Source organism: Pteropus vampyrus, unplaced genomic scaffold (genome assembly GCF_000151845.1).
Source record: "Pteropus vampyrus isolate Shadow unplaced genomic scaffold, Pvam_2.0 Scaffold357, whole genome shotgun sequence".
NCBI lineage: Eukaryota > Metazoa > Chordata > Mammalia > Chiroptera > Pteropodidae > Pteropus > Pteropus vampyrus.
The window spans coordinates 1,237,930-1,250,524 of record NW_011889138.1 but is presented as its reverse complement, the minus strand read 5'-3'; the positions used below and the strand labels follow the sequence as shown (position 1 = coordinate 1,250,524).

Below are 12,595 nucleotides of genomic sequence, written 5' to 3'. Positions count from 1 at the left end.
AAAGAGACAGAAGAATTCCAAAAAATGTCTTCAGTGGATCTCCCTCCCCTCAGCTTGGGCCATGCTTAGGGACTTGTTTATGAGAGTTTGGAAGGGGCAGGGGCTTCTTCACAGTGGAGAAATATGCAGACCACACGTCACCGTTACCGGGCGCCAGGTGATCAAGGTTATCATCATCAGTGACCAGTCACATGGGTAAAGTTCACACCTGAGAGCAGGTGGTGAGCAGTGTGCTTTGCTGGTGTGGTCATTCTCTCCAGGACTCCTCAAAATGGCCATAGTCACCAAAAACCAAGGCAAGTCTGAGGAACAATCAGAGAGCAGACATTCAGGAGGCTTTTCATCCAGCTGTGCCTTATCCTGGCTGGCATCTTGGAGCAGGAGATGGACGCTAGGGGAAAATGAGTGATATCCGAGTGAAGATATGGTGGGTACTAATGTATCCGGGTTGATGTCTTGGTTTTGCCAGATGGGCTGTGTTTGTGGGAGATGATAAAGTTAGGAGGGCCTGGGCAAGGGGTTCACGGGAGGTCTGCACCATCATTGCAACTTCTCCATAAATCCAAAATGATTCTAAAAGAAAATGGTTATTTAAAGTAAAAAACCAGGTAGGCTTAAGAGGGCTTTTGCCCCCACTCCCCCACCAGTCTATACGTCAAACAGGAGCCAGAGGGAACCTGTTAAATCAGGAGAGGGGTTTGTGCTACTCAAGCGTGTGTGTTTCTCAAAATGTGTCAAACAGTAACAGGTAAAATTTTATGCACTTTACTGTATTTAAATTTTGCCAGGGATGGGAGCTTAAATAAATATTTGATAGTCTGTTGTGAAACGCATGCTATAGTGTTTAGGGGTGACATGCTCTGATGTTTGCAAATTGCTTTGAAACAAATTTTTAAAAGACAGATGTATGGGAACTGTGCATAATTTCTACTCAGTTCTGCTGTGAACCTCAGACTGCTCTAAATAGTAACACTTGCGATAGATGATGGATAGGTGGATAGATGAAAGGATGGATAGATGGACAGGTTCATTGTGAAGCAAATAGAGCAAAACGCTAATTGTAGAGTCTGGAGGTGAGTATATAGGTATTCGCTCTACAATTCTTTCCATTTTCTATATGTTTGTAAATTTTCATAATAAAACGTGAAAAGAAAACAGAGAATTTAAATCCTGCCAGCCTTGGCATGAGTCTCTCCCAAGCTTCCCCGCATCTCCCTTGGAGTAGAAACCAAGTGCTTGTGAGGCCCCTACCCGATTGGACTCCCTTTCTCCCTGATCTCTCCCATTACCTTCTCCTCTCTTGCCCCCTCCAGTCACTTTGGCCTCTCTGCTTCCAAAACAGTCACACTCCCACCTCAGAACATCTGCATCCACTGTGCCCTCTCCTGGGACATGTCTCCAGCAACCTCTGAGGCGCTCCTGCACTCCTTCCCCGCCCTATGTCCTCTTCATAGCACATATCCCTCCTAAGCTGTGTTATCATTTACTTGCTTCCTGTTTCCATGTCCACCTCCTTCCACCAGAAAGGAAGCCCCACGTGAGGAGGGATCTGCATCTGTTTCATTAACTCACAAGTGATCAGCACCTAGGACAGTACCCAGCACATAGTAGGCAATGTCAGTATTTGTTGAATCAATGTCCCGAATCTATTTTTTAAATCCGTGTCTCCCACCAGAGTGTAAACTTGTCTATTCATCGACTGATGATTCTCCCACCTCTAAGAACAGTCCTATGCACATAGTAGGTCCTTAATAACGAGTTTTAGGATAAACAAATGAATGAATGAATGGGTAAGGATGGATCCTTGTGTAAGTTAAGAGCACAGGCTTTGAACCATACACCTGGGGTCATGTGTGGATCTGCTACTTACTAGCCACATGATCTTGAGCAGGTAAGTTCTCATCATCTACTTGAGTTTCCTTCTCAAAGAAACAGCCTCTGTGGTGATGGATAAGGAATATTCATCCATTGCTGGTGGGAATGTAAGTGGTACTTTGGGAAGCAGTCTGGCAGTTCCTTAAAAAGTTTATCATAAACTTCTCACACAGCCTAGCAATTCCGCTCCTGGTAGTCTGCCCAAGAGAAACGAAAGCAAATGTCCACAGAAAGACTTGTGCATGCATGTTCATGGCAGCACTACTTATAACAGCTAAAGAGTGGACAAAACCCAAATATCAGTCATTGGATAAAAAAAAATGTGATCCAGCCATACAATGGAATACTACTCAGCCATAAAAAGGAATGAAGTACTTATACAATATGCAATGTGAATAGACCTTCAAGACATTATACAAAGCGAAAGATGCCAGATACAAAATGCCACGTATAGTTTGATTCATTTCTATCACATGTCCAGAAAAGGCGAACCTGTAGAGACTGAAAGTAGATTAGTAATTGTCTGAGACTGGGCCTGGGAATGGAAAGAGACTATTAATGGATACAAGAGATCTTTTGGGGTTGATGGAAATATTCTAAAATTGGGTGGTGGTGATAGTTGCGCAATCCTATAAATTTACCAAAAATCTTTGAATCGTACATTTAAAATGAACAAATTCTATAGTTTGCAAATAACACCTCAATAAAGTCATTTAAGAAAAAAAAAGGAGTCCATAATAGCCTCTATCTAATGGGGAAGATGAAATAAGGTAATCCATGTAATCCCGTTAGGAAGAGATGCAGGATAAATACTCAAGAAATGTGTTTTGTATTGCTGTTAACAAATGTCAGCACAGAGAAAGTCTTCATAAGAATAATCACCATTTGGTTATTTTATCATTTCCTGTGTCTTTCCAGGTATCTGGGCCTCAGTTTTCTCATCTGCAAAATGGGAGGTCCAGATTCCATAAGGCCCTTTTCTCATCCTAAGTTCTGCATTTTGTTCTAGGAATATTTCTCTCTGGAGGCAGCAGATCCTTGAGGATGATTAAGCCTGGGACTTGGAGAATGGTGGTGGGCAACCCCGTGAAATGCAGGGATGATGATACCTTGGGGCTTAGAGGTCACCATATGTGTAGGGAAGAGGCTTGAAAGGTGGGTGATATGGCTGGGAGCAGATCATGAGGGTAATATTGGCCTGGTTAAGGGTTCAGGGTGTGCAGCTGTTCCAGCCTGGATACAAATCCCGCCGTTTCCGAGCTATGAGATTCTAGACAAGGAGCTTCCTCTCTGAGTGCCGTTTTCACCTCTGGAAAATGCTGAGGGTGTTTCCTAGTTCCCAGCAGGGTGGTGAGGGTTCCCTGAAATCATGTCTGCACCAGCCTGGGAGAATAACAATAACAAAGCATCAATAGCAGTTACCTCCTCTCGGGTGCCAAATGCTGTCCTCTGTCCTCGTCACGAAGTAACTCATTTACTACAAAAGGCTCGGTTCATGGTAGTGATTGCAGAAGTAGGACACATAACTTCTTAGCTTGACCCCTCAGTTTGCCTCTTCTATAAATAGGGGTATTTAATCTCCCTGAATGGGTTTTGTCCATGAGATTGTGCTGAAAGGGTGTCTGGCCATGGTAGGTGCTCACTGAATGGTGGCTCACACTTGGATGCGGCAGTAGGGAGCCACTGAGGGGTCCTGTAGAGGGAAGTAGCTTTGATGTAATGAAAGCATACCCCAGTCCCTCATTTCCCTTGGCTAAGTCACAGCTTCCCATAGGATCTAGTTCACTGGAGACCTGGTCCCATTTGGAAACCCTAATTTCTTTGTGCCAATATTTGATTATTATCCATCTCTTCTGTTGGTCTATAAGCTTCATGAGGGCAGGTGTGCAGCTGGGCTCACCATCACTCTGCTCTCAACATCCAGGCCTGGGTGGGTGGTAGGGAGCAGAATGGTAATCATACAGGCTAACACATACTGAGTGCTTACTGCGTGTCAGGCACTGTTTCAAGGGTTCAGCCAAGATGTATTAAATCTTGGACAGAGGGGATTCTGCAAGGCTCTGAGTGATGGTCACCTCCCTCCCTAACTCTCGATCATCATCTTCCTGGCTTCCCTCCCAGCCCCACCCCCGGCCTAATCTTTTTGTCACACCAGGGAAAACACCTTCTGTCCTGGAGCCTCACTTAGTTGCCCTGGAAAACAGGGATGATTTCACCACTCTCTTCCTTGGCCTTGTAGGTGTGAAGATACCTAAGTGGTCAATGTCATTTTTTGCACAGGGCAGAGAGAGCCATGAGGCTCTGAGGGAAGGTAGGACATTCATAAAAGGAATGAGAAAGGATTTAAGGAAGATTGGCTTGGACACAGCCTTTTCCCTCCACTCCCAGGAGCAGAGCAAATGGGAAAAAAAAAAAAAGAAAACACTTAGAGGACTTGTAGAAAACAACCCTTCTTGCCCTCAATTTCTTGCTGTTTCTCAGATATACGGTGCCCACCCACCTCACGGCCTTTGCCCTAGCTGTCCCCTAGCTTGGTTCTTCATTCACATCAAATGTCACCTCACTGGAGGTCCTGCCTTCTCAGTCCTGCTGTGTCATCAGTGTCCTGTCGTTCTCAGGAGCCCTTATCAATACCTGATGCTATATTGCAAATCAGTTTATTATCTAGTAGACCTTGCTGTGATGATGGAATGTTCTAGATCTCCACCATCCAATAGGGTAGCCACCAGGCACAGAGGGCTACTGGGCATTTGAAATAGTGTGACTTAATTTAAACCACTTTCCTTTAAACTAACTTACTTATTCTCAATTCAAAAGGAAACACAGTTCAGGTGTGGCTGAACTGTGCTGGACAGAGCTGACTTAGAATTCCAGCTCCTCTCAGGGAGCAGTGGCTTTCTCTGTAGCAGCCCACTGTGCCTGGGAAGTGTTTGCTGAATGAAGGCACACAGGATTCTATGGGCTGGCCAGATGGTGACCTTTCTTCTCTCACTCCTTTTTTTCTCCTGAGCATCTCCCTTGGCCAAGCTCTGTGTCCTTCTCACTCAGAACCCAAGCTCAGAGCCTGCTGGATAAACCCAGCCTTGGCCAGACCTCTGCCCCACAGCCCCCACCTCCACAGACAGCCTCACTCTCTCCCGTTTCATGAACTCACATTTATTCACAGACAGACAAAGGGGCAAGGATGGACCTTTGCTCACTGGGGACCCCCAGGGTCTGGCAGTTCCAAAGAGGTGGTGGTGTCCAGTGTGTACCAAGGGGGCAGCCGGCAGGGGTCCCCCCAGTCTCAATTCTTCTGGCCAATGTCCTGTGCCTCCTTTTCCAAGTGGTCCTGCCTTCAGACAGTACTGGGTGAGCAGTTGCTAACCAGTGTGGGGGGACTGGGGGTGGGCAGTGGGGAGGGAGGGGTGGTCCGGGTGCCCCTCCTTAGTGTCAGGCTGGCGGGGCGGGGGGGGGGGGGGGGAAGAGGGGCCTCTGCTTCAACATCTCCATATTGTAAACCGGGGTGGGGGCGGGGGAGCAACTGGAGGGGCCAAGTGTGGGTTTGAGGGTCAGGAGGCCAGGCCACCCAATCCACACAGGTGCGCCTTGCTGTCAATCTCGTCTTCCTCCATCTCGAAAGCCGAGTGGTCTTGGCTGTCGAAGCAGGAGGCGCTGAGGAAGACAGGGGGAGCCGGCGACGACTGCGGTGGGGTTCCCGGGGAGGGTGGCTCTTCTTTGATGTGTGCAATGGGCAGAGGCAGCCCTTCGTCCTCCTGCCCAGCCGGTGGGGGCGGCGGGGGCGGCGGGGGCGATGGCGGGGCCTGGGCCTGGAGTGCCTGCAGCGCAGCTGCCCTCTCCAGCTCCGCGCGGTGGCAGCGTTGGTGGCGAAGAAGGCTGTAGGCGCGCGAGAAGCGGCGCGGGCAGTGCGGGCACGGGTGCGGGGCTGGGCCCCCTGCGTGGACCTGCGCGTGACGGGCCAGGTCAGCCAGCCGCTTGAACTCGCGCTGGCAGCGCACGCACTGGAAGGGGCGCGCCCCTGAATGGGTCACCCCATGTTGCCGCAGGTGCGCCCGGCGCCGGAAACCTTTGCCACACTCTGGGCACCAGAAACGGGGCTCCCCGGTGGGGGCCCGGGCGGGAGCCGCGTCGCCTCCATTCTGCCCGCCTTCTTCCCCTTCCCGGGCAGCCTCGCACTCAGCCCCTTCGCCCCCCTCGGGCCCCTTCCCTGAGTTCCGTCCGCCAGAGGCCTTGTCGTCCTTCTTGCCCGCGGAGGGCAGCGGGGCCAGCAGGCTGAGAGCGCCATGCACGCGGCGGTGCTGGCGGAGGTAGGAGGCGAGGCGGAAGGCCAGGCCGCAGTCCGGGCACACAAAGGGGCGGTCGGTGGAGTGGACCAGCCGGTGGCGGGACAGGGACCAGGGCCTGGCGAAGGCCTTGAGGCAAATGGAGCACTGGTGGCGCTTGGGGCGGGGCGGGGGCCCCCCCTCGCCCTCCTGCTCGCCCTCGGGGCGCAGGCACGGGTGCGCCTTGAGCTCGCCCTTGGTGGCGAAGGCTTCACGGCAGCGGAGGCACAGCAGCGTCCAGTCGGCCTGGAGCAGGACCTGCTTCTCTTCCTGCCTCCCCGCCGCCAGAGCCAGCTCGGCCCGCAGCTCTGCTGCCCCGGCCTCGGCCTCCTCTGACTCCGACTCCCGGGGCTCGGCGCTCGTGGGGGCCGACAGCGTGGCCGGCTCCCCCGTGGGCCACGTCTCGGGCCACGCTGCCTCCTCTGGGGCACCCGTGGTGGCCGTGCTGGGCTGCTCTGTGCCCTCGTCCTGGGGAGCCCAGCTGGACTCGGCTACCTCCTTGGCTGCCCTCTCAATAGCCAGCTCGACCTCGCCGCCCGCGTGCTCCTGGGCCAGGTGGCGCCGCAGCTGGGCGGGCTCCGGGAAGGTGCGGGGGCAGGCAGCACAGCGCAGCGGAGGCTGGGGCCCGTGGCCACGCAGGTGGCGGGAGAGGTGGGCAGGTCGGCGGAAGGCCTTGGGACACAGTGGGCAGGCATGGGGTCGCAGGCCCGAGTGGCTCAGCCAATGCCGCGAGAGGTAGTATGGGAAGCGGAAAAGGCGACCACAGGTGGGGCAGGGCAGAGGTGCCCGAGGGGCTCCAGCGTTCCCCCTGCCCCGGCCTCGGCCTCGACCCCGGCCTCGGCCACGGCCCCGACCCCGGCCCCGGCCACGGTGAGGTGGGCTGCCCTGGGCGGGTGGAGGGGGCTGCGGATCCATGCCTGTGAGGAGAAAGGGGAGAGACAGAGAGATGGAGGTGCAGAGGGTCAGATGTTTAGCCAGAGAAAGGAAGAGAGAGACAGAGAGGGACATGAGAGACAGAGACCAGGAGAAACAGAAAGACAGGATGGGAGGCCACAGAGAGCAGGACAGAGAGACGGGGACACCCAACAGAGACAGAGATGAAAAAGAAAACAAAGAGAATTAGGCAGAGACAGTGCAAAAGGAGATCAGGAGAACCAGAGCAGAAGATTGGCGGTCGGGAGAGACCAAATGAGATAGATGCGGACAGGAGGGGAGATGGAGGGAGACCAAGTCAGTGGCTGCTGTTTCTCCAGGGCCCTGCTGCTGGGAGGGGCTGCAGGGGAGGGGGCGGGAGTCAGAATTCAGAGGCCCCGGAAATGGGGTGTGGGTGCCCCAATACTGGGGCTGGGAGAGGCCAGAGTGGAAGCAGAGACCCAGACTCCTGGGTCTGAGCCGGGAGGGGCCGGGGGACCCGGACGCCTGAGACTGAGGGAGGTGGGGGCTGGGGATTGCGTCCCAAGGTCTGGGATGCAGGCTCTAGACCCGTATATGCAGAGGGTACAGATTCTTGGGTCCCAGCGGTGTGGCGGGGACAGCTGAGGGAGGGGGCTGGGCTCTTAGACAAGGGAGAGGAGGGGGCTGGGGGCCCGGCTGCCTGAATTCTCCAGAGAGAAGGAGACTGAGGGACAAGCCCCTGGACCCCCGCCCCCCACCATGGGAAGGCTGCTGGGGGTCCCTAGGTCCCCCAGGGGGCCGATCTTCTCGCTGGGCCCAGACTGCTGGGACCCCAGGCATGACCTGCAAAATTGGGGCCTCAGTGGGGGCCTTGCGCATTCCTGAGCTTGGAGTCTGGACTCGGCCCTGATCGCTGGGCATTCAGTTCTTACCTTGGCCTCCTCTATGCCTTTCTTCCTTCCCCACAGCCGGCCGACGGACGGTGGTGGCGGGGAGGGAGGGAGGGCCCTGAGCGTGGTGGTGGTGGGGGGTGGTGGTGGAGGAGGCTGGGCTCGGTGTCACCGCCTAAGTCTTCCCTCCGGAAACCCGCCTTTTCTACCAGCCTGAGAGAGGAAAGACTGGCTAGGAAGCCGGAAGCAGGAGGATGAGGGAACTCAGTGGGCGGGGAGGGAGTTCTGCTAGAACTCCTGGGTCCTGTAACAGGAGGAGGCTGGGGGCCTGTCCTCTGGGCTCCCAAAGGGAGGAGGGGGCTGGGGGCCTATGAGGCTGGGTCCAGCTCCCCTCCCTTCGAAACACACACACATATTCATTCATTCCTTCAACAAATGCACATTTATCAGGTCCCGTCTGTGCCAGGCACTGTGTTAGGTGGGGTGGGGTGGCTGGGGGAGGAGCTGAATGAAGCAATGACATAGGCTTCAGGGAAAGTACTGGCACTCAGCTAGAATCTGACTCCAGCCTTCATTTGGCTGCTCTTCTCTGAGCCTTAGTTTCTTCCCAGTGATAAGCCCTACATCTATTCATTCAATCCTAAACAACCAGTGTTTACCAAGTATCTACTGTAGGACAACTTTGCATATATTTTTGCTGGATCCTAAGCCATCCATATTTACTGAGCACCTACTATGGGCTGGATGTGTCCTTGGTGCTGAAGCCACAGTGGCAAAGACAGAGGTCATTGGACCCTGTTTACAGGTAGGTCAGGTTGTAAGGGAAGAAGCAAACAGACACAGATCCAATCACCCTCCTGGAGAATGTGGGAAACAGGATCTTTTGTACGTGGCTGGGGCAAGTAAAATTTTAAAGTCTTATCCATCGAGCAATTCCAAGAACTTATCTGTCAGGTAGATGTGCTCAGAAACATGCAAAAGGATATGTACCAGGTTTTAATCAGTGCAGTTTTGCACATCACTGCAAAAGGCTGGAAATGAGCTAAACCCCCAATGGTTGGGATTTGAGTAATAAGTCATGATTGATCCACCCAGTGGAATGCTGTGTCTGTTAAGAAAAGATGAAGACGCTCACTGTGTAACAACATGGAAAGGCTCCAAGTGATAATGTGATGGAGAGAAGAAACTGGAGGTGGAGAACAGCCTGAAGCCTGTTTTCTCTGTGCTTATGAGAGGATTGTATCTGGGAGACCTGGAAGAAGATAGAGAGAACTAGCAACATTGTCCAACTCCCAGGCATGAAGCTTACTACATTCTAACCTTTTGTATTTTTGAACTTGAAACCATAGGAATGTGTCCCATACTCAAAGGAGTAAAGGAAAAAGACATGGGTGGGTGATAAAAATAAATAAAATGAAAGTCATAGCTTACACTTGTTAGGGCTTGACAAATACAAGCTCACCTGTTCTTCATCACCTTATCAAGTGGGAAACATGACTCCCCCATTTTAGAGAGTAGCAAAGTGAGGTACTAAAAGGTACTTCAAAGCGAGTGAATCTCAGTAAATCTTTGTGTTTCCCAAAGAGATGGGAGAAGTGATGAGGCCAGGAACATACTTAAAAGCACATGGTCACAAAAAAAAAAAAAAAAAAAAGCACATGGTCAATAATACTATTTTTTAAAGGATATGTGCATATGGAGTAAAAGTCTAAACACATCCATGGAAATAATAGCACTAAATTTGGGATAGGGGTTACCTTTGAGAAGGGAGCGACAATCAGATCCCATATGGGCTTATAGAGACTGAGGTGTACCTCTAAAGTTTCAAAGCCAGGAGTCAGTACATGGATGTGTGTGGGTGGATTTTTTTTTATTGGGTAAAATACACGTAACATAAGACTTACCATTTTAAAGTATATAATTCAGTGGCATTAAGTATATCCAAGATGTTGCATAACTATCCCACTATCTAGTTCCAGAACATTTTCATCACCTCAAAAGCAGTCACTCCCCATTCCCTTTTCCTTCCCAACTCCTGGCAACCAATAGTCAGCTTTCTGTGAGTTTGCCTATTGTGGACATGCCAATGGAGTCAAAGATATGTAGGCTTTTACAACTGGCTTCTTTGACGTAGTGTAATGTTTTCAAGATTCACACATGTTTTAGCCCGTGTCAGTACTTCATTCCTGTCCATGGCTGAATAATATTTCATTGTGTGGGCATTTTATATTTTGTTTATTTGTTGGTTGGTGTTTCTACCTTTTGGCCATTGTGAATATTGCTGATGCGAACATTTGTGCTTACGTTTTTGTTTGAACAGCTATTCCCAATTACTTTGAGTGTATATCTAGGGTGTGTGTGTTAAAATTATCCAAATTTTAAAGACTCATTTTTTTTTTTAAAGTAATTGAGGAATGAAGGTGGTGAGAAAGAATATTTCAAGCAGAGAGAGCAGCATGTTGTGTGGGGTGGGGAAGATAGAAATCGTGTCCTGGGGGACATCTGGGGCCTTGGATTGGGGCATCAGAGGTGGCCAGTGTGGCAGAGGGAGGCCAGAACTCCGCGGACCACTGTGTGCAGCCTTTGGGTCCAGGCTGAAAGGAGGACACATTCCAAGTGAACTGAGAAGCCACTGAAAAGGTTTTAAGCTGGAGAGTCACATGATCCGATTAGTGTTCTAGAGAAATTCCTGGGAGACCCGTGTGGAGGCCCTGCTGGATGCAGGGGACACCCAGGCGGCAGCAGGGAGCGAGCAGTGCCGGTCCAGGGAAGAGAGGGGTCTTGGGCGGCGCTGTCCTGGCTGGGAACAAGGCTCCATGGCAGGGAGCGGGACCTGGAGCTAATTGAGTCAGACCTGCACTCTGGATGCCAGTCCCACGACAACCACTTTCTCATTGGCTCTCCTGCTTCCCATCAGGTCTCCAGCACCTAGAGATCACATCATGTCACTTTCGCCTGGATACCCTCCGGTGATTCCCACCCCTCCACCCCCTTCTTCGCCCTGCCCCCACCAAACGATTCCTCGCCTCTTTGCTTCTCTCTGTCCCAGCCACATCGCCCTCTTTGCTCTTTCTGGGCTCAGGGCGTTTGCCCTGCCCGGAATGCCTGTCCCTATAAAGTGTCCCTACTCCTCAGAGACACCTGTCCTGCCCACCCTGGCTAAAATAGACCTCCTATCACCCTCTAGTCTTTGCTCTGCTTTAATTTCCCACATCGTACTTATCACCAACAAGCATGAAGTTGCTTGTCTGTTCCCCACTGATGGCCTATCTCCCCTTGCATAGGGACATAAACTCCCCGAGGGATGGGGTTCACTGTGCCTGTTTAAGTGCTCTACCTTCAGAGAAAGGATTCAGGTGGAGGTGTGGTGAGCCTCACAGCCTCAGCCTCTTGAAGTCCCTATTCATGCCTCCACAGTAGACACCATCTCCATGACAATCCCGGCATTTTCCCAGGTTCTCAACTATCCAGGCAGAGCGGGTCTGGAAGTGGGAGGGTTTTGTGTGGGGGGAGGGTGAGTGGGGGTGGGGGTGGGGGAGGGGCACTTGTATCTAAAGGGACAGGCCCTATTTCTCCACTGCAGATGGGTTTTGTTTGTTTGGGGTGTTTTGTTTTTAGCCCCAATGGGATGAGTCTGGTTTCTGATTCCTGGATATTAGTGGCACAGTGGAAAAGAATATTTCTAAGGTTGAGCATCTCCAGGGGCTTGATCTGGAGCCTTTTCAAATGGGCAGTTGTGGCTCTCCAGGCCAAAAAGTCTTCCTTGAAGGCCAGCCTCATACTTGTTTTATATCCCCTCAAATATATGCCCCTTAAAATTTTTTTCTTTTTGAAATATAAGATGCATTGATTAAAAGGGCACCATATAAATGCACAATTTAACAAATAGTTATAAAATGATTATTTTAAGGTTAAGAAATGGAATGTTGGCAGTCACCCCAGAGCCCACAGAAAGCTCCTGTGTGACCACCCCAGCTTAACCTGTCCAACTTCACTGTCCTAGTTTTATGGAAAAAAATGTTTTCCTTGCTTTCCTGAAAGGTTCAGTACCCACAGTGCATCTTAAACAATATTACAGTTTAGTTTTGCGTGTTTTTGAACATTATAGAATTGGAGTCATACCCTATGCATCTGGCTTCTTGTGTCTGGCTTCTGTGTGACTTCCATTCATGTAAGTGTGTATCTGTCCTCATCCATTCTCATTGCTGTATAGTATTCCAAAGCACAACACACCACCATTTATTTCTCCACTGTACCATTGGTGGATATCTTAGTCCATTTGGGCAGCTGTAACAAAATACCACTGACCAGGTAGCTTATAAACAACAGCAATGCTCACAGTTCCGGAGTCTGGAAGTCTAGGATCAAGATGCTAGCATGATCACCTTCTAGTAAGAACCTCCTTCCTGATTCTTGGTTGGCACCTTCCCGCTGTGTCCTCACATGGTGGATGGGCAAGAGCCCTCTCTGGGGTCTCTTCTATAAGAGTGCTCATCCCATTCATGAGGGCTCCACCCTCATGACTTAAGCACCTTCCAAAGGCCCTACTTTCAAAGACTATCATGTCAGGCATTAGGATTTCAACATACGAATTTTTTGGGCAGGAGGGACACT

General features: G+C 51.1%; 1 protein-coding gene across 1 annotated transcript; it reads right to left on the bottom strand.

Annotated features, from left to right (window-relative positions):
- Window positions 1-5,015: 5,015 nt before the first annotated feature.
- On the bottom strand, window positions 5,016-8,134 carry ZNF579 (zinc finger protein 579). Its single transcript, XM_011379250.2, has 2 exons — window positions 8,024-8,134; window positions 5,016-7,114 (listed from the first exon to the last, which is right to left on the bottom strand). Exon 2 carries the CDS (start codon window positions 7,110-7,112, stop codon window positions 5,427-5,429), a length of 1,686 nt encoding a protein of 561 aa, XP_011377552.1. The 5' UTR covers window positions 7,113-7,114; window positions 8,024-8,134; the 3' UTR covers window positions 5,016-5,426.
- Between the last annotated feature and the right edge of the window lie 4,461 nt (window positions 8,135-12,595).

Bases quoted from the DNA above. Each gene is read 5' to 3' on its own strand.
- ZNF579 (XM_011379250.2), bottom strand. From the start codon at position 7,112: ATGGATCCGCAGCCCCCTCCACCCGCCCAGGGCAGCCCACCTCACCGT.